The sequence below is a fragment of the Dacryopinax primogenitus genome, assembly GCF_000292625.1.
Source record: "Dacryopinax primogenitus strain DJM-731 SS1 chromosome Unknown DACRYscaffold_10, whole genome shotgun sequence".
Taxonomy (NCBI): Eukaryota; Fungi; Basidiomycota; class Dacrymycetes; order Dacrymycetales; family Dacrymycetaceae; genus Dacryopinax; species Dacryopinax primogenitus.
In genome coordinates this window covers 387,115-405,611 of record NW_024467207.1, presented here as the reverse complement: position 1 = coordinate 405,611, position 18,497 = coordinate 387,115, and the positions used below count along the sequence as shown (strand labels likewise).

General features: G+C 52.4%; 11 protein-coding genes across 11 annotated transcripts; 7 read left to right on the top strand and 4 right to left on the bottom strand.

Annotated features, from left to right (window-relative positions):
* Window positions 1-149: 149 nt before the first annotated feature.
* On the top strand, window positions 150-1,362 carry DACRYDRAFT_116569 (NADP-binding protein; the record flags this gene model as incomplete). The annotated part of the gene is made up of 7 exons (XM_040770226.1): window positions 150-195; window positions 247-419; window positions 465-616; window positions 667-756; window positions 804-1,045; window positions 1,094-1,155; window positions 1,207-1,362. 7 exons carry the CDS (start codon window positions 150-152, stop codon window positions 1,360-1,362), a joined length of 921 nt encoding a protein of 306 aa, XP_040628294.1.
* A 1,575-nt stretch (window positions 1,363-2,937) lies between these two features.
* On the top strand, window positions 2,938-4,207 carry DACRYDRAFT_116568 (NADP-binding protein; the record flags this gene model as incomplete). Its single annotated transcript, XM_040770225.1, has 7 exons — window positions 2,938-2,983; window positions 3,037-3,209; window positions 3,260-3,408; window positions 3,458-3,547; window positions 3,597-3,838; window positions 3,888-3,946; window positions 4,000-4,207. The coding sequence occupies 7 exons, from the start codon at window positions 2,938-2,940 to the stop codon at window positions 4,135-4,137; spliced, it is 897 nt and encodes a 298-aa protein (XP_040628293.1). The 3' UTR covers window positions 4,138-4,207.
* A 516-nt stretch (window positions 4,208-4,723) lies between these two features.
* Window positions 4,724-6,042, top strand: DACRYDRAFT_22544 (NADP-binding protein). Its single transcript, XM_040772851.1, has 7 exons — window positions 4,724-4,774; window positions 4,825-4,997; window positions 5,049-5,200; window positions 5,249-5,338; window positions 5,389-5,645; window positions 5,695-5,753; window positions 5,807-6,042. The coding sequence occupies exons 1-7, from the start codon at window positions 4,729-4,731 to the stop codon at window positions 5,960-5,962; spliced, it is 933 nt and encodes a 310-aa protein (XP_040628292.1). The 5' UTR covers window positions 4,724-4,728; the 3' UTR covers window positions 5,963-6,042.
* Window positions 6,043-6,250: 208 nt separating this feature from the next.
* On the bottom strand, window positions 6,251-7,308 carry DACRYDRAFT_67296 (NADP-binding protein; the record flags this gene model as incomplete). Its single annotated transcript, XM_040775841.1, has 3 exons — window positions 6,251-6,494; window positions 6,547-6,884; window positions 6,935-7,308. The coding sequence occupies 3 exons, from the start codon at window positions 7,306-7,308 to the stop codon at window positions 6,304-6,306; spliced, it is 903 nt and encodes a 300-aa protein (XP_040628291.1). The 3' UTR covers window positions 6,251-6,303.
* A 558-nt stretch (window positions 7,309-7,866) lies between these two features.
* Window positions 7,867-9,205, top strand: DACRYDRAFT_95043 (NADP-binding protein). Its single transcript, XM_040777266.1, has 7 exons — window positions 7,867-8,007; window positions 8,054-8,226; window positions 8,274-8,425; window positions 8,474-8,563; window positions 8,608-8,858; window positions 8,908-8,966; window positions 9,021-9,205. Exons 1-7 carry the CDS (start codon window positions 7,962-7,964, stop codon window positions 9,156-9,158), a joined length of 909 nt encoding a protein of 302 aa, XP_040628290.1. The 5' UTR covers window positions 7,867-7,961; the 3' UTR covers window positions 9,159-9,205.
* Window positions 9,206-9,344: 139 nt separating this feature from the next.
* Window positions 9,345-10,347, bottom strand: DACRYDRAFT_16107 (NADP-binding protein; the record flags this gene model as incomplete). Its single annotated transcript, XM_040771165.1, has 3 exons — window positions 9,345-9,481; window positions 9,588-9,922; window positions 10,028-10,347. 3 exons carry the CDS (start codon window positions 10,345-10,347, stop codon window positions 9,345-9,347), a joined length of 792 nt encoding a protein of 263 aa, XP_040628289.1.
* A 497-nt stretch (window positions 10,348-10,844) lies between these two features.
* Window positions 10,845-12,062, top strand: DACRYDRAFT_100344 (NADP-binding protein; the record flags this gene model as incomplete). Its single annotated transcript, XM_040767446.1, has 3 exons — window positions 10,845-11,433; window positions 11,482-11,819; window positions 11,872-12,062. Exons 1-3 carry the CDS (start codon window positions 11,060-11,062, stop codon window positions 12,060-12,062), a joined length of 903 nt encoding a protein of 300 aa, XP_040628288.1. The 5' UTR covers window positions 10,845-11,059.
* Window positions 12,063-12,692: 630 nt separating this feature from the next.
* Window positions 12,693-13,906, top strand: DACRYDRAFT_16105 (NADP-binding protein; the record flags this gene model as incomplete). The annotated part of the gene is made up of 7 exons (XM_040771164.1): window positions 12,693-12,738; window positions 12,788-12,960; window positions 13,006-13,160; window positions 13,218-13,307; window positions 13,360-13,616; window positions 13,667-13,722; window positions 13,772-13,906. The coding sequence occupies 7 exons, from the start codon at window positions 12,693-12,695 to the stop codon at window positions 13,904-13,906; spliced, it is 912 nt and encodes a 303-aa protein (XP_040628287.1).
* A 163-nt stretch (window positions 13,907-14,069) lies between these two features.
* On the bottom strand, window positions 14,070-15,073 carry DACRYDRAFT_107941 (uncharacterized protein; the record flags this gene model as incomplete). The annotated part of the gene is made up of 2 exons (XM_040768561.1): window positions 14,070-14,132; window positions 14,186-15,073. 2 exons carry the CDS (start codon window positions 15,071-15,073, stop codon window positions 14,070-14,072), a joined length of 951 nt encoding a protein of 316 aa, XP_040628286.1.
* A 339-nt stretch (window positions 15,074-15,412) lies between these two features.
* On the top strand, window positions 15,413-16,578 carry DACRYDRAFT_95041 (uncharacterized protein; the record flags this gene model as incomplete). The annotated part of the gene is made up of 5 exons (XM_040777265.1): window positions 15,413-15,650; window positions 15,703-15,868; window positions 15,952-16,201; window positions 16,327-16,431; window positions 16,470-16,578. The coding sequence occupies exons 1-5, from the start codon at window positions 15,573-15,575 to the stop codon at window positions 16,576-16,578; spliced, it is 708 nt and encodes a 235-aa protein (XP_040628285.1). The 5' UTR covers window positions 15,413-15,572.
* A 271-nt stretch (window positions 16,579-16,849) lies between these two features.
* On the bottom strand, window positions 16,850-18,400 carry DACRYDRAFT_100340 (P60-like protein; the record flags this gene model as incomplete). The annotated part of the gene is made up of 4 exons (XM_040767445.1): window positions 16,850-17,653; window positions 17,701-18,026; window positions 18,078-18,142; window positions 18,198-18,400. 4 exons carry the CDS (start codon window positions 18,398-18,400, stop codon window positions 16,895-16,897), a joined length of 1,353 nt encoding a protein of 450 aa, XP_040628284.1. The 3' UTR covers window positions 16,850-16,894.
* Between the last annotated feature and the right edge of the window lie 97 nt (window positions 18,401-18,497).

The following is an 18,497-nucleotide window of genomic DNA, read 5'->3' as shown; positions in this document are numbered from 1 at the left end:
AAACACCCACCCATCAACCCGAGACAAAGCCCCAGGTAATTCAGCGGTATCACAGCGAGATATAAGAGAGGGTACTTCTCAATCGCCATTCACAACATCGAAGACCTTTTCCTTGACGTTACCGGTTGTTTATCGAAGCAATCTACGATATGTCCAAAAAACTCGTTGTCGTTACCAATGCTACCGGAAAGCAAGGTTGAATTTCGATCTTCACTTGTTTCATCGGCCTACTGAACCTTAACTCAGGGAGCTCGGTTTTGAATGCTCTACTCGAACATGGTGGTTATCTAGCACGGGGACTGACTCGTGATACCACGTCGGCCGCCTCAAAGGCTTTTACAGCAAAAGGGGCCGAGATGGTCCAGGTTTCGGTGACAGATAAGGCTGGTCTTGCGGCTGCTTTCCAAGGGGCCTATGCCGTAGGTTCGAACAGAGAGACATAAGCTCCACTGACAGCGATCAAGGTGTTTGGATACACGATCCTTAGATCAGCGGATTCTGAAAGCGTCCAAGGCAAGAACATGGTCGATGCTTGCCTCGCTAACAATGTCCCATTGTTCATCTGGTCGTCCTTGCCGAGTGCTTCTGACCTTGCTGGGCAGAATGCCAAGTTTGCGTTGGCTGCTCTCACGCGGAAACAGAGATCGGGAACTGACGCAATATTAGACTTCTGGACCACAAGGGCGAGGTCAACACATACCTGAACACCACCGGGCAAGCAGCGGTGACTCTCTACATGGGAGTTTTCTCCGAAAAGTACGTTCACAGTATAGACCGATTGGAACGGATCTCACTGGCCGCAGTCTGTTCAACCAACGTCAGCTCGTACGTGTATCTCCGGGGAAATGGGAGATTCAGTATCCTATCGCTCCGGCAGCGATGAGACAGCCATTTTCGTACATCGGAAAGGATACAGGCGGTGTGGCGGTCGCGATTATCGATCACTGGTCGGATGCCAGCTGGAGGGAGAAGCTGACAGAGAACCCGATCCCGATGTGCTCGTACAAGATAACTGGTACAGACATGGCCAAGATCCTCTCGCAGAGTAAGGCAGCATGTCTCACTGTAAGAGCGTTCGCTGATGTTGCCATAGCCACGGGCAGCACAGTCACATATGAGAGGCAGGAGGAGACTGTCCCAGAGCCCTTGAAAACGGTTCGTCGCTTTTTCTCATTCTGCACGAACCAATATTGACGGACGGGCAAGATGTGGACTATGGCCGTCAAGTACTGGAACTACGATGATCCGATTCCGCCCAAGATCCTCGTTGATCTTGGAGTGAAGTTTCACACCTTCGAAGATTTCGTCCGGGAGGAAGTAGCGCCGTTCATGGAGAAATCAGAAGCTGAGGACAAGGCGTGATTGATACATTGAAGGGACAAGACCACTGAAATGACATTTGTGCTGTCGCCATTTGTGTGAGAAATATCTCGAACGACGAGACTCTGGAACATACGCCAATAAGTCCATGTCCTGTCTGATCTCTCAGTCCATTGAAATTTCAGCTCCCACCTCTCCTGGAACCTCCCTCTTTCTAGAACCCCCTTGTTGTGCGGACTTTTTCAAGGGCACGCGCACGTTCTCCAGATGTTTCTCACTGACAAGCGAACCACGATCAACCCGTCAAGATATGTGCTCATGAGAGCGATATCACCTTAGCGTGGTGAAGATGAGAGCACTCGTAAGAGCAGCGACATTTTGCGGGAGCCGTCGCAAATTCTGGACAGTCCGTCAGTGAGTGAGTTGAAGGGGTATTCAATTGACATCACCGTCATGATCTATGAGAAACCATGCATCTCTGACACCCTCCAACCAGTCGCGTTCAAGTGTGAGGCTCGAACTGCCGCCCATGCTTCTCCATGCCTCTGCCATCGAAGAGCATAGACGGGGAGAGTAGTGAGTACCAGGCGAGTGACGCGTCCTCATGCGTAGTGGACGTCGCTTCACATCCATGGATTATTGTACCCCCATGGTGAGTGTACGGAGAATATGTCAGCAACACAAGATGATGTACATGCTTTCGATCAGCTCGCATGCTGATATGAAAACAACTCGCAGGCCGCAGCGCTAGATATAAACACAGCTGGTGGATGAGGAAAACCGCAGCATTGGTGTCGCTGTTGAACGGGGACTGAGGCCGGACCAATCCGGCTCCGTATCCACTGCTTACGTAACGAGACGCGACCCTGTGATTCGTAATGGTAGTTGCGTGGGAAAACATCCATGCTCTTTCTTCCTCCTATGGTGAACGTTCGCGGACAGCTCGTTAGGGGTCCTTCGAGCGGCGATGGGGTCTGATGCTGGTGGGGACATGGCCTCAAAATGAGGATTCAAAATGCTGTGCAGATTTGTCTCGAGCTATTTGCATCCGCGGAAACTAATATATTCCCGCGGAAGCAATTGGAAGAAGAAAAAACTCAACGGAAGCGAGTAAGAACTAAACAGATCCTAGACCCTGGACTCAATTGCGGACCTTTTACTCTACTCACAGCCACAAAATCAGAAAAATCATCGGAATTAAACCCAAATAAAGAAAAACCATGGATTCGAGCAAAATTAGATGCCGAGGACCCTTGTCCAGCAACAACCACGTCTGGTGGCCTTTCGCGGACAGCTGGGACCCCTAACACCGCGGCTGTCCGCGAACGTCCACCATATCCTCCCGATGATATCCAACTTCCTATCTCTAAGCTACAACTTGTTAAGAGGCTGCGGATAATGGAAGCTCTGCATCTTACACATCTTGGGCATGGATGTCACACTCCTTCTTCAGCCCCATTGCCAATCGGACTGCGTTTACGCCCGCAGCACTTCCAACATCGAACTGGTTGATGTCGCTTTACAGAATTCGGGCATATAAGCAATCAGCCATCCATCCGCAACTCCAAACTTTGCTATATTCAAGCACCCACAACACTTATTAGTACATTCTTGAACATGTCTAAGAAAATCGTCGTCGTAACTGGTGCTACCGGAAAACAAGGTCTGCCGGATCACTTGAACCCTTAACGTCATTCCTTCTAACCGTTCTTCTAGGTGGCTCCGTAGTATCAGCCCTGCTCCGTCATGGCGGGTACACCGTTCGTGGCTTGATGAGGAACCTTCACTCTGCTTTATCCCGAGAGCTTACTGCCCAGGGCGCTGAAATGGTGCAGGCATCTCTCATGGAGAAGGACAGCCTTATCCACGCCTTCAAGGGCGCATATGCGGTAAGATCGGTCATTGTTTTAACACACGACACGCTAATGGAGCTGTCCAGGTATTTGGAGTCACGGTCCCGGCGGAAGAGAGTGATTTTGAGCAGGGTAAAAACATGGTAGATGCCTGCCTTGCGAACAAGGTCGATCTGTTCGTCTGGTCGTCCCTGCCGAGCTCCAGTGAACTCTCGAACGGAAAGTATCCCATGAGGTATGTTGTGAGAGATGCAGTGTGGCATTTTGATCTGAGAGGTTTGAAGGTTCTGGGACGATAAGTATGCTGTCGACAAGTATATCAAAGCCGTGGGCCAGCCCTCGGTCATATTTATGCCAGGAAGCTTCACCGAAAAGTGCGCTGTCTTTGTGGTTGAAAGTACGAAAGCTCTAATAAGAGGGTAGTCTGATCAGCTTCGGTCAGCTCAAGCCCGTGGCGTCGGACACTTGGGAAATTCAGTACCCTGTTGCAACAGCGGACTACGTCCAGCCGTTCCTGTACGTGGAAAAGGACTTGGGAGAAGCCGTCACCGCACTTATTGACCACTGGGATGATGCCGATTGGAAGGAGCGTCTGACCAAGGACGTGATTCAAATGTCCTCATACAATATCACAGGCGGGGAGATGGCAGGTATTATTGCCCGAAGTAAGCAACCGGTCGCCTGCAGTCGAAAATGGACTGAACGTTCGATCAGTTACGGGAAGGGATGTCAGTTACGTATTGAGTAACAATGTCCCAGATTTCTATAAGACGGTACGGTCTCCTGTGCTGTATCGCATGTGAAAGGCACTGATGCAGGAAGCAAGATGTGGGAATTCTGCGTTGAGTACTGGCCTACTCCCGAAGCGATTCCGTCAAAGGTCCTCCTAGACCTTGGGATCAAGTTCCACACTTTCGAGGATTATGTGCGTGAGAAACTTGTTCCTTTCATGAACGCGGCGTGATGCAGGATATTGCGGAATTAATCCGCTCAGTAACTAAGAGTTGATGTTCAGAGACTAATAAATTGATGACCACGGACATTACGCGACCCCTCGGCACTCCGTCGTCACCTCAGCGTGCACAAGACGAATATGTATGGGTTATCGTGAAAATGGGAAGACGATCTACGTACGAAGGAGACTGTAGGTCACGTGATATGATTTGTCAGCGACCATCCTGTGTTCACCTTTTTGTTTCCCGCAAAGTCGACGGTACCAACGTTCCTCCTGTATACATCACGTCAACTTACCATGTGCCATACACTGCTGCTTTGATTGATATTTTGCCGCGCGTTGCACAGTTCCGCCGAGACGCGCGTTAAACGTCTGCCGTCCGATCCCACCCGGAACCCGTCATAGTTGATGGCGCCGTCCAGCCACGACACCCCATGTCTCTGTTAATGTCCGAGATGACTTCCAGTTCCGTGATCATCGGACAACCAGCGGTATACTGTGGATGTGGAGTGGTATAAAAATAGAGAACGCGCGGCAAGTCCGGACGCGTACCAATATCAACAATCACTCAACGAGTAACTTCATCATTGTATCGACAGAATGGCCCAGAAACTGGTCGTCGTAGCCGGAGCAACTGGCACCCAAGGTGCGCGCAAACGGCCCACCGTATTGTTACTGCACTGATTCTGTTTGCAGGGGGTGCAGCTATAGACGCGCTCCTCGCCCATGGCGGGTACATCGTACGCGGCCTGACGCGTAACACGAGCTCCGCGGCGGCGAAAGCATTGACCGACCGTGGTGTGGAGATGGTACAAGCATCACCGATGGACAAGCAGAGCCTTATCGAGGCGTTCAAGGGGGCATATGCGGTATGTCTTGCAAGCCCCGGAATGCTAGCACTCATTGATGTGTTTCCACAGGTCTTCGGTGTTGCGGTGTCCTTTACTAAGGACGACGAAGCCCAGATGGGTCGGAACCTGGTGGACGCTTGCGTGGCAGACCACGTACCGCTATTCGTCTGGTCTTCCCTGCCTAGTGCCGAAAAGGTTTCGCGTGGGAAGTATCATGTCCGGTGAGCCGTCCTCCATAGACGAACAATCTCAAACTCACAAATATGCAGCGCTATGGACGAGAAGGCAGAAGTCGACGAGTATATCAAGACCGTGGGTCAACCGACCGTGATTCTCTGGCCTGGTGTGTTCACTGAGAAGTGCGTATACTAATATGATTTTGCCGCGTCAGTATTGACTTGATAAGCAGCCTGTTGAATCATATGGACAAGTGCCAACTACAGCCTGTTTCCGAGGATGGGAAAAAATGGGAAATTCGCTACCCTGTCGTGCCTGCTCACGTCGCCCAACCGACGACATATGTTACAAAGGACAGCGGCGCGGTACTTGCAGCCATTATCGACCACTGGGAAAATGAGAAGTGGAGAGAGCGACTTACGAAGGAGCCGATCTTGCAGTGTTCGTATGTCATAAGTGGAGAAGACATGTGTCGGACTATCGAAAAAGGTTAGTCATCTATATTAATCTTTGGGAGCCACGAGTTGATCAGGCATAGTGACGGGGAAGGAGGTCACATGGGCCCCGTATGACAACTTGCCACCCCCGGTGAAGGCGGTACGCTCATTTCGTGATGTGTACTCGGTGCAATGTCTGACAAACGTTTAAAGCTCTATTCCCTTGCCGCAGAATTCCAATACGATGTCTCAGTCCCGACGCCGCTCCTGCTAGAGCTCGGCGTGAAATTCCACACATTTGAGGATTATGTTCGCGACAAGGTGGCTCCGCATATAGAAGAGGTATTGAGCAAAGTCAAAGCAGTGTAATGATAGTTCGATCAGGTGAGGATTGTGTTGTGGCATACATGTACTACCTTATCGTGTAAATGTGATCCGTGCAACTTTCAGCCACTTCTGACCTTTGTACATTTCATACCTTCCAAGCCCCTCCGCGGGCAGCTGTTCACGTGATATCAGGGCGCTGCACATGCCGGTTGACAGGTCATTGGGCAGTTTATTTGCGACAGAATTATTTCGGAGCCGAAAGCAGTCATCGCCTCCGTTTTTGCATGGATAAGCGGTCAAGGAACTGAACATGGATGGCACACGATGTTTATTGGGTATTCAGGGTCATATGCTGTGAATAGATCTACCACGACGCGCGTCCTTTACTGGGCAGACTCGATATACGGCAACACTTCCACACGCGCATAGTCCTCGACCGAGTGCGTCTTGACACCTAGCTCTTGCAGGATAGTCTGCTCTGGATAGCGGAAGTAGCCTTCGTTGGCGAACCCATACACTACTTTTTCGAAGTCGAGCGCCGGACGTTCGACGTAGACGACCTCTTTGCCAGACACTGTAATATCCTAATCAGCAAAGAAACGACTACAGCATGATCATCGGCGTACACTTCTTGAGCAGAGTGACGATATCATTGATCGATGCAAGATACGGCGCTGCAACGACGACATCCTTGGTCAATCTCGACTTCCACGCATCATCCTCCCAGTGATCGATAATCGCAACGACGATGTTTCCCAAGTCGGCGGTGATGTAAACGAGGGGCATCAGGACGTCCGGGCGTAGCACGGGGTAGACGATGTTCCACTTGTTGGCATCAGATGGGTCCTTCTGGAGCTGGCCAAACTTGATCAGGTTCTCCATGAACCCTCCGGTGTGGATGATGACAGTCGGCTGTCCCGAAGACCGAGCGTACTTATCGACTTCGCTCTTCTGGTCAAAGTGACTATGTCTGGGTCAGTACGCTACCTCCGCGCAGATGAGAACTTCACTTACTAGATGGTCGTGTACTTGCCGTGGGATGCCTCGCTCGTGCTGAACAACGATGACCAGACGAGAAGCGGAACTTTCGCCTCCTTCGCGGCGTCAACAATATTACGGCCTTGCAGGACCTCGCTATCCTTGGTGAACGGGACCGTGACGCCGAACACCGCGTACGCGCCCTCGAACGCCTTGACCAGACTGGGCGCATCCGTCAGCGAAGCGGAGACGACCTCGATTCCCTTGGCCTTGAGCGCCTGCGCCTTGGCGGAAGTCGTGTCGCGCGTGATAGCGCGAACGGAGTAGCCACCGTGGGCCAGAAGCGAAGTCACCACGGAACCCCCTTGGGTACCGGTAGCACCGAGGACGGCAACAAGCTTGGTAGACATATCGGTGTTGAATATCGAACAGGTAGAAGTAGATTGTTTCGAACGACTCACCAGATAGTTCAGGCCATACTTATAGTCCCATCTCGTGCTATCTGGCAGATTAGAGGCTTACGCAAGCCTCACACAGCAGAGCGTCCCATGTCGCGTTCCTTGTTCGCACAACGTAAAAGATATGCAAGTTGCATAGCATCAGGCCACGTCGTCCCTTATCTCTCCGATGAGCGTGTAGCAATCAGGGATAGTGCAGCCATGGATTAGAGGCGTGGGCTGTGGTGGACAGGAAAGTTGTGCATGTGATTACGAAAAAGGCTTACGACAACTAATTGCTCCCTTTGGTGGGGGAACATTACGTGATGTACGAGCGCAGAAGTCCGAGAGTTGTCCGCGACGCACCAACAACTTCCAAAGTACTACGCGTCGACCGGTGTCGGCGACGACTTCACCGACTTCATCGAATTTGCTGAAATACTGTATAGTATCATCGGGGATTTGATGCGAAAGTGCCGGCCATCTACAACTTCCTCCCTCTCTGACCTGACTCCGCACAACACGGGACTGCGCCATGCGCGCCGCAGGTCAAGGAGCTATCCGTGCAACCAGCATAAAATATGGAATAGCATGAGCATACATTGACCAAATACACATATCTGACAATGCCGAAGAAGCTTATTGTCGTCCTCGGTGCGACTGGATCGCAAGGTACGTCTAGCACTGACAGATCGAGTCCAGGCTAACAAGGTTACAGGCGGATCTGTAATAAACGCCTTTCTTGCCAATGAGAAATACGCCGTTCGTGGAGTGACGCGTAATACGACCTCCGCCGCATCCCAAGCGCTCATCGCGAGGGGAGCGGAGATGGTTCAGGCGTCAATGACGGATAAGGCCAGTCTCGTTGAGGCATTCAAAGGAGCATATGCAGTACATTCGGGATCATCATTGCGAGAACCTTCCTCATCTTGATACAGGTTTTTGGTGTGACAGTGGCACTCATCAAGGACAACGAGACGGAGATGGGGAAGAATATGGTTGATGCCTGCCTGGCGAACCATGTACCTCTATTCGTTTGGTCCTCCCTGCCCAGTATGAAAGAGGCCACTCATGGAAAGTACGACATGCGGTAAGGAGGTTCTTCAGTGCGTTCCGACCTGAATCTGAAACTGCCTAGTCAATTCGAAGAGAAGGCAGCGGTTGATCGGTATATCGAGCAAGCTGGCCAGCCGGCTGTGATCTTCTACACTGGACTCTTCACAGAAAAGTACGTCTTTCTGCATTCTGGTCGGACAATGCTGACCCGTGCAGCCTACTTGGCCATCATGTGATGCTGCACCCTGTCACACCGGACAAACAGAAGTGGGTGATACGATTCCCTATCGTGCCGGCCGACATTCCCCAGACGATCACATGGATTGAACGCGATCTTGGACAGGCCGTCGTGGCCGCTATCGACCACTGGGAGGATGAAAAATGGAAGAAGATCTTAACCCGGGAACCGACTGTTGTGTGTTCGTATACGATCACTGGGGCAGAAATGGCGCATACTATTACCAAGAGTGAGCCGGATGGACTTGATCTTGTTGATCATGGCTAAGGCAAACGCAGTCACGGGGAAGGACGTCGTGTACTCTCCGTTGTTGGAAATGGGTGAACCTGCAAAGACAGTTCGTACTTCCCTTCTCTGCCTGCCGTGACCACCGGGCTGACAAGAACCGCAGTTGTTCTCTTTCTTCTCGGAGTATTGGTACCCCCAGGAAGTCCCATCTCCTCTCCTGATCGAGCTTGGTGTCAAGTTCCACTCATTTGAAGAGTACGTGCGCGAGGAAGTGGTGCCCTATATGAACAAATCTGAGTAGGGGACGGAGTGCTGTGTTGATTTTATTATATGCTCTTCTAATAATAAACGATCGATCACGTGTATTCAGGAGGAGTCCAACTTCGACGTCCAGTGCGCTCAATGACACACACTGCGAACATCACCTCGGATTGGCACACTCTCATCTTTATGGACAGGCGCTGTGGATTACAAAGACACGGCGCCGCTACTGATTGGACTGCAGGTATGGCAAGACTTTCTCCTGCGCGTAGGTCTCGAATGAGGTTGTCTTGATGCCCAGTTCTTCGAGGATGGTCTGTTGTGGATATTGCAAGTAACCGTCGTTGACCAGTCCGTACACGGCTTTGTCGAATTACGAAGCTGGAAGCTCGACATAGGCGAACTCTTTGTCGATAACTGCCGTGTGTCAGTGAGTTACAGAAACAGCACACCATTGCGATAGGCGTACGTTTCTTAAGGGTACTGATCATATCGTTGACCGAGGCCAGGTGCGGCGCTGCAACGAGGACGTCCTTGGTCAACTTCGCCTTCCACGTGTCATCCTCCCAGTGGTCGATAATCGACACAACAATCCGACCCAAATCGCCCCCCACACACAGGAGGGGGAGAGGAACATCCGGACGGAGCACAGGATATGCGAGATTCCACCTGTTAGGATCGGATGCATCTCTTTGCAGGTGTCCTTTGATCAGGTTTTCCATGAACACGCCCGTGTGAATGATCACAGTAGGTTGCCCAGAGGATCGGGCGTACTTGTCGACTTCACTTTTTTGATCGAAGAGGCTACGTCTGCATCAGTATGGTAGCAGCAAGGGACAACAAAGAAGAACGTGCTAGATGGTCGTGTATTTCCCGTGAGATGCCTGGCTTGCACTAAACAACGAGGACCAAACCAGAAGCGGAACTTTGGCCTCCTTCGCTGCGTCCACGATGTTGCGACCCTGCAACTCCTCGCTGTCGTTGGTAAACGGAACCGTTATTCCAAACACGGCATACACGCCCTCGAATGCCTTGACCACACTAGCTTCGTCGGTTAAGGATCCGAAGACGACCTGGACTCCTTTGGACTTGAGAGCCTGTGCTTTTGCCGAGTTCGTATCGCGCGTGATAGCACGGACGGAGTAGCCGCCATGAGCTAGAAGAGCACCAACGACGGATCCACCTTGCGTGCCAGTCGCACCAATGACAGCAACAAGCTTAGCAGACATATTGGCAGTAGTTGAATTTCGGATGAAGGTGGAGTGAAATTGATTTGGCTGAAGCAGACAACCCGCCAGGCAGAACCCCGGTCATATTTATGCTCCAGAGTACATCCAGCAGAGTTACATGATATATACGAGTCCACGCGTTCAATATCACTGACGAGAGTGCAGCGAGTAGACCTTCCGGCGTGGGTTAGTTTTTTTAGGTTGAGACGTGGACGACAAGACGCGAAGTAGTTCCACGCTTACCCCACGCGATCATTCGATGACTAACTGGAATGTTGTTGATGATCAGGCACCTAGCACAGGGGTCCTTTGATTCAGACTAAAACCAATGGCCATTGGTAAGGGGACCCCTGCTGATTTTGTAATCTAATTATTTATTACGTGAGCACAGGTGCACATCTTAGCCAACAGGTCCGAGAGTTGTCCGGTCGCACGAATCAACTTCCCTCCTTGTCCTGAACCTTTCCCCTTAACCCACCAACGGCGCAGCACTAGCTGTTTCTTGACATAGCCCGATGATGCGGAATCCTCGAGGCTCCTCAGACTGGGCTGATCGTGCATTCCATGGAAGGAATCCGCATCATGCAGACCTTCGTGAACCTGTCGATAACACAAATCTCGAGGCTATAAATATCACTGAATCTGTTGATGACCTGTTCGCTTCATCCAAACCCAACCTGTCTCTGCTTCCTAATCTCCACCCGCTGTCAACATGTCTACCAAACTTGTTGCCGTCCTCGGTGCTACCGGTACCCAAGGGGGTTCCGTGGTGACTTCGCTTCTGGCCCACGGTGGCTACTCCGTTCGCGCTATCACGCGCGACACGACTTCCGCCAAGGCGCAGGCGCTCAAGGCCAAGGGAATCGAGGTCGTCTCCGCTTCGCTGACGGATGCGCCCAGTCTGGTCAAGGCGTTCGAGGGCGCATACGCCGTATTCGGCGTCACGGTCCCGTTCACCAAGGATAGCGAGGTCCTGCAAGGCCGCAATATTGTTGACGCCGCGAAGGAGGCGAAAGTTCCGCTTCTTGTTTGGTCGTCGTTGTTCAGCACGAGCGAGGCATCCCATGGCAAGTATACGACCATCTAGTGAGTGAAGTTCCTCTGCGCGGAGGTAGCGTACTGACCCAGACATAGTCACTTTGACCAGAAGAGCGAGGTCGATAAGTATGTTCGGTCTTCGGGACAGCCGACTGTCATCATCCACACCGGAGGATTCATGGAGAACCTGATCAAGTTCGGCCAGCTCCAGAAGGACCCATCTGATGCCAACAAGTGGAACATCGTCTACCCTATCTTGCGCCCCGATGTGGTCATCCCTAGCATATATATTACAGCCGATTTAGGCAATATCGTTGCTGCGATTATCGATCGTTGGGATGATGAGACGTGGAGGGAGAAGTTGACCAAGGACGTGGTCGTCGCGGCACCGTACCTTGTCTCGATCAACGAAATTATCAGTACCCTCAAGAACCGTACGCCCTAGTCGTTTCGCGTCCGTCTGTCTTGCTCACGTATACCTCCCAGTCACAGGCAAAGAGTTCACATACGTCGAACGTCCAGCATTGGACTCCGAGAAAGCGCCCTACGAGTGTGCGAACGACGGATTTTTCCGCTATCCCCAACAGACCACGCTCCAGGATCTGGGAGTCAAACTGCACTCGTTCGAGGATTACGCGCGGAAGGAAGTGGTGCAATTTATCCAGTCTGCGCAGTAGGGAACAGGAATCTTGATACCGTGTGTGTAACTGTGACTACTGAATGAGGCGTGAGCTATCATGATAACTCTCGATCCCCTCTCATGAGAAGAAACACCTAAGACACCATAACTTGTCGTGCTGGTCGCTGCGACACACACGAATGTTGTCAGAACGTGGTCCGTGCGAAGTCGACGTCAGCGCTATTGAATGTTGGTGGTACATCGGAGATCCGTCCGACATCGGGCCGATCCTATATCTCTCGACTGCCCGACATAAGTGAGGCCCTGCAGCGAGCAAGCCTCCGAAACCACCAACCGCGAGGTGGGACTGCGCCGGTAGTGAAGTGAATAGTCAAGGACGGAAGAAATCGGGAGATGAAATAATCACGTGCATGAGCGCTTGTGAACCGCAACGGCGCTTCGACACGCCTTTCGGTCTCTATCTCGCTCTCTATTTTCCAAAGGGGGCAGGTTCAGTCACGTGAATGATGCTATCCTGTTCTGCAGCGAGCAGACCTCCGTCTCCGATGCCGATGGGGACATCCAATATGGGGAGAACTAGATAATGTATATAATCAACGCAACGTCTTCGTGGCGAGGTTAACATAACAACAACAGTCAACTGCATTCATATCGTATCTCAACACACATGGCGAACAAACTTGTAGTAGTGCTCGGAGCGACTGGACACCAAGGTACGCCGCCTTCACTGCCTTGCACTCCTCCTGGCTGACGATTCTACAGGCGGTTCAGTGGTGACCGCCCTTCTCAATCATGGTGGATACAGCATTCGCGGTCTTACACGTAACACCGAATCTCTCCCAGCTAAGGATCTGGCTGCTAAAGGCGTAGAGATGGTCCAAGCATCACTCATCGACAAGTCCAGTCTGGTAGCAGCGTTCAGGGGTGCTTATGCTGTACGTCAAGTTTCCCTCCAATCTTTGCACACAAGCTGACCCAAGAAGGTGTATGCAATCACACTACCGTTCACGGGCGTGAACGAGGACGTGATGGGAAGGAATATCGTCGATGCTTGCCGGGCGAACAACGTCCCTTTGCTCGTCCTCTCCTCCCTGCCAAGCTCCTTAGAGGTGTCTAACGGGAAATTTAACGTCCAGTGCGTGTTTTAACCCACGATATATCAGACAGCACGTTGACAAGACGATGTATGCAGGTTGATGGAAGAGAAATGCCGAGTGCCTGCTTACGCGTCCGAAGTCGGTCAACCAACTGTTGTATTTTACCTCGGCGCCTTTTGCGAAAAGTGTGTCCTTCAACCCTCTCCGCTGGTGTTCCCACTCACTGACCCTTCCCAGTCTACTCCAACACATGGGTCGAAGTCAGCTCCAGCCTGTCTCCGCCGACCGTACGAAATGGCAAATCTTCTACCCTATCGTGCCCGCTTCTGTCCCCCAGCCGCTGTCGTATATCTCCGCTGATGTGGGGCCGTCGGCGCTGGCGGTGATCGACCGTTGGGAAGATCCTGCCGCCAGAGAGAGGCTGACGAAGGCGCCGATTGTGGTGTGTTCGTTCATGATCACAGGGGAAGAGATGGAACAGACCATTGCAAGGGGTGAGTTGTCCTGTTATTGCTCGAGGTTCGGTGCTGAATGTTGGATGCAGTAACAGGAAAGGAAGTGAAGTACGTTCCCATTCAAGTCCCGGAGCCTATGAAGACTGTACGTCGCCCTTCTTCCCTACCAACATTTGCACTTACGATCACGGCAGATGTTCGACTTCTGCGCTGAGGTTTGGTACCCGGATGAGCTTCCTCCTCCTGTGTTGAAGGATCTGGGCGTGAAGTTCCACACGTTTGAGGACTATGTGAGGGAAGAAGTTGTTCCGTTTATGGCGAAGCAGTAGGGGGAGCTCACAGACAGTGCCGCGTTATACGATGTGGAGTGTCACCCTTGATATGATCTGAGATGGACGTCATGTTGGACGCGACGAAGAGATAGCCACTGCGAAGGATGTTACATGGTATATTGTCCAGTGGTTCAGTACATAAGAAATACGCGTGCTTTATTCAGTTCCTCAACCAAGCCGTCTTGGCCAATTTTTTCCGCTTCTTCGCTTCCGCAAACCGTTCCTGCACAACCGCATCAGTACCAGTGATCAGAGCACCAAAAGCATAAAACACACAAGATCCTTCTTCGTTGGTTTCTTCTTCTCTTTCCCCTCCCTCTCCTCTCTCTCCTTCCGCTCCTCTACCTCCTTCTCCCAGCTATTGACGTCAAAGTATACCTGCCCCATCCGGCGCCAACGTTCCCATTCGCCCATCTTCTCTGGCCGGCGAGTAGGATCACTCTCGAACCTGCCAGTGTGAGCGTTGAACCGCGCTTGGGAGGTGTACTGTCCTGGATGTGATGAGGTGAGAGCGGGAGAGGAAAGGGTCGAGTCGAGATGATACAGCAAAGGGTCGATGCCCTCCCCTGGGGAATCTGAATGTTGTACAGGCGCTGCCCAGGGGTTGTTCAGAGCGTTCGCAGCGGAAGACGTCGATGTTGGCGCTGGCGTAGAACTGGATGGGGAAGCAGAAGGGTGAACGTGCGCGGCTGGTACGGTGGCGTGACCCGATGGTGCCTCGACGTGGGCTGCAGCGGAAGGGTCGAGAGGGTTCACCCAAGTCGTTTCACCCGTCTTGACATTATAGAAGTAGTATGCGTTGTAAGGGGCTGCGTAGATGGCTTGCCAGTCATTTTGCACTGAGGCTGGAGTTGGAACAGGAGCGGCAGACGATGAGTCGGCTGGGGCTGAGGATGGGTCGTTGGAGGATTCAGCTTCGCCTTCCTCTTTGTCGTCTTCGTCTAGGGTGGGGTCGTCCGGTGTTTTGGTATCTTCGCCTTCCTCTTCATCCTCCTCTTGCTTTCCAGCGTCCCCATCATGGTCTTCTTCGACGGGTGCCTCCGCAGCTTCCGCATGCTCAGCATCCTCTGTCTGTAACTGCTCGTGCTCCACAGGCTCCAGGGCGACCTTCTTTTCCTCTCTGTCTCCTTCGAGGTTTTCTTCAGCCTTACGTTTGGCTAGCATCGGTTTGTTGACGAGTGATGTAGTGAAGTCAAGCGATGAAGAGACAGCAAAGCAACAGTCGACTGATCTTCTCCTCAATAGAGAGAAGGTTGGTAAACGAGCGGATGCAAGATGAACCCAGTGAGCTAAAATAGACTCAGGGTCCTTTTACACAGCCACACGGGAGTAGTCTCTCCCGTGACGAACCCTTGACACGGGACAAGGAGAACACAAAGGCGGCTATTGAAGTACTCCTCATCCTCTCACTGGCAACATGACTTCGCCTTCGCCTTCTCCTTCCATCTCTCCTCCCCCGACTCACAACCCCCTGCCCTTACACCCAGTTCTTCGACCGGCGCTCAAGCATTCCCTGTCTGCATCTCCAGCTCCTACATCGTCCTCGGCGCCGGCGCTACTCTCGCCCCCTCTCACAAGTCCGCTCAGATCTGGATCAAGCGGAGGAAATGGAATCGGATTCTTTCCCAGGAGCTTGAGCACGGCGAGTAGCTTGACTACTCCGATGGCGGGGTACAAGAGTGGAGTGAGCTTCGACACGATGGGAGAGTCCACGACAGAGCTCTTCTCCTACACGCTCCAGGTCCGTCCCGTTCTCGCTCTCCTGTCGGTACTTAATTTATACTCCCAATCAGGCAAAGTCCGAGAACTACGAACGCTCCCGGAAAACGCGTATATATTTGTGTGCGGCCTCTCCTGATGAGTCGGGACAGGAGGCACTCGACTGGTCGGTCGAGACACTTGCCCAGGATGGGGATGAGCTCATCGTGCTGAGAGGTTTCGATACCGAGGATGCTGGGAGTGCGTTGTCATCTCCCTCTCTTCCTGGATCTCTCTCTCACAATATGTCTTCCATCCATGCGTACTGGCTGTAGGTCTCGCAGAACAAGACCTCCTTCGCTCGCAAGCCCACCAGCTCTTGCTCGATATCCTAGAACGGAATACACAGCTCTCGGACGGTACACGCTCCCTCAACGTCACAGTGGAGTTTGTCGCTGGCCGCATAACAGACACCATTGAGCGCCTCATCGCACTTTACCGACCGGATTCGCTTGTTGTGGGAACTAGGGCAAGAAAGGGCATGAAAGCGCTCGGAGCTGCGCTGGGCGCTCCGGGGATGGGCAGTGTGTCTCGGTCAGTGCCCATCAAGTGCCTCAGACGATCGGGGGGAGCTGATTACATTTATTCATGTTCGCTCTTTTCTCGCTGCTTCCCCGAACTCGTCATTTCCTGTGGTCTCCCCGGCGCCTAAACTGCAGATGGTGTGTATCTCATTCCCCGGTGCCCGTAATCGTCGTCCGCCCCGAGCGCAAAGTCAAGAAGACTTTGGACAAGCGACGAAACGATCCTAAGCGGGCACAGGAGTACGAACAGCTCAGCGAGGGCTTGATACGTCATCCAGCCACTGGGAGCGGGTATGTCGCCCAACAAGCGGCAAGTACCCAGCCGGACCACAAGCCTTGATGCCCCTTCGGACACTAGGAAATGGATATCAGATCTTTTCCAGATGAGATAGAGGTGCATGGATGCCGAGCTGTAAGTTGGGTTGAGGGGATAAAGAGATCGGTTGCCATTAAATTGTTGTTGTTGTAATAGGAACTACCGCGCAATGCGTTGCAGCTTACCGTGAGAATTATATCCTTATATTTGCGGGTTTTGGTGGTAGTGCAGAACAGACCGCGTGCGCCGTTTTTTGCAGAATAGGTACCTGCTAGCACTACAGCATGCATTACGTGCCGCAAGCAAATAATGGTCTGGATGCAATAACACGGCAATCTATCAACCATTGCTTGGGAACACCGATCGCTCCCCTCCCGCCGACAGCGACTATACAAACCGCTTGTAGCGGTACCGCTCGACAGTCTTCGAGCCCACCCTCTTTCCTTTTCTAGTCACCACAACCCTCGGCTCCACCCTAGCCCGATGCATGAAGCTGTCCCACCGTTCCCTGAACAGATTTCCCTCCGGCTTCAGCGTGCGGAGGGTCTCGGAGAGCTCGTCTCCCAGCTGTACGTCTACGCGCTCTGCCGGCACCCTGTGCTTGCCCATCCTCTTGCCTGCTAGACCAGTGCGTAGAGCTTCTTGGCGAGCGAGCTGGCGCACTTGTGCTCGTTCTTGCGCCTGAGCTTGTTGAGTTGCGAGGGTCTTGGTTATGGAGGGAATGGAGGCAAGGGAGGCGAGCAGCTTTCGACGGGCTGTCTTTTCTTGCTGGGCACGCAAAGTCTCAAGGTGCTTTGCATGTCTCAAGCGTTGTTGGCGAGTTTTACGACGAGGGACGGTATTGCGGACAACGACGACCTCCCCAGACTCAGCTTCTGAACCAGGCTCTTCATTTTCTCCATCCACCTGCATGCCTGGGGCACCCACGACATCACTGTCACTCGTCCTGAGTCCCCGCACATTCTCCAGTTGTGCCCGGAGCGCTTGTTCCTTCGCATATTCTTCCTGCCTTGCAACCTCTTTCGCGTGTTCTTGCAAAAGTAGCTCTTGGTGTGTTTCCTGTGTGGGGTTGTATGACTGACCCGCGTGCGGGGTCGTAATTGCCTCTAGGTGGATATGCTGTGCTATCCTTGGGTGCTCTGGGGCCTATATGACGTAAGTCGATTTGGTAGAGAAAAAGTACAGAGACATGCCTTTGGCTTTGGCTTTTTCACGTACTCGCCAACGAACTCCCTCCCCTCCTCCCCCAGCCTCTCTAACCCTTCATCTCTCTCCCTTTGCTCCTCGGCCACCTCGTCCCACACATCAAACTTTCCGGAATCTCTCACAGCCTCCGTAACCTCCAGCACTGTCCTGTCCGCAAAAATCTCATGCATCCCCGCCTTTCTGCGGAGACGATCTTTTGTTGAGCGAGAGGTGTAATCAGTGATGGGGCGTGAACGGGAGTGGACCGCAGGGACGGCCGACCGCTGATGCAGAATTTCGAGCGATTTCAGTGGTTTTCCTATACGTTTGCGCACTGTTAATGGGAGTCAGACGCGTGAGACGACCCAAGAGAAGGGACACAAACCGGTTTCACTACCAGTAAGGTCTACCATAAACAGGTCCTTGTCGCTCTTCTCATGTATCGGACCCCTATCACTTGCATCAATAATGACATTCTCGCCGTAAGGTACAGTATTCAGCTGACCCAGTTGTCCTGATATCCTCCCTGAGCTTCTCCAACCCTTCCTCTACCTCGACAAGGTCGACATTCTTCCTCCACGCCTTCTTCCCCTTCCTGCTGCTCTGTCCATGCTGCGCCGGTGCCCCATACACATCACCGGTGTTCTTCTTCTTCTTATCATCGCGGGTAGGCGCAGATATGGTCTTCTTAGTGATGGTTACGGTCATGGCTGGTGAGACGATGTTTCGCGGAGCAGTCGTTGGTTGGTGCTCGACAATAATTTTGTGGGCGGTCCCTAAGCGGAGGCAATTGTCGCGTGAGCGG

Excerpts from the sequence above, each read along its gene's own strand:
- DACRYDRAFT_22544 (XM_040772851.1), top strand. The coding sequence starts at position 4,729 with ATGGCCCAGAAACTGGTCGTCGTAGCCGGAGCAACTGGCACCCAAG. Across the intron at positions 5,339-5,388 it reads CCTGGTGTGTTCACTGAGAA|CCTGTTGAATCATATGGACA; the intron begins GTGCGTATACTA and ends CTTGATAAGCAG. Across the intron at positions 5,646-5,694 it reads GTGTCGGACTATCGAAAAAG|TGACGGGGAAGGAGGTCACA; the intron begins GTTAGTCATCTA and ends GATCAGGCATAG.
- DACRYDRAFT_95043 (XM_040777266.1), top strand. The coding sequence starts at position 7,962 with ATGCCGAAGAAGCTTATTGTCGTCCTCGGTGCGACTGGATCGCAAG. Across the intron at positions 8,426-8,473 it reads CATGGAAAGTACGACATGCG|TCAATTCGAAGAGAAGGCAG; the intron begins GTAAGGAGGTTC and ends GAAACTGCCTAG. Across the intron at positions 8,859-8,907 it reads GGCGCATACTATTACCAAGA|TCACGGGGAAGGACGTCGTG; the intron begins GTGAGCCGGATG and ends AGGCAAACGCAG.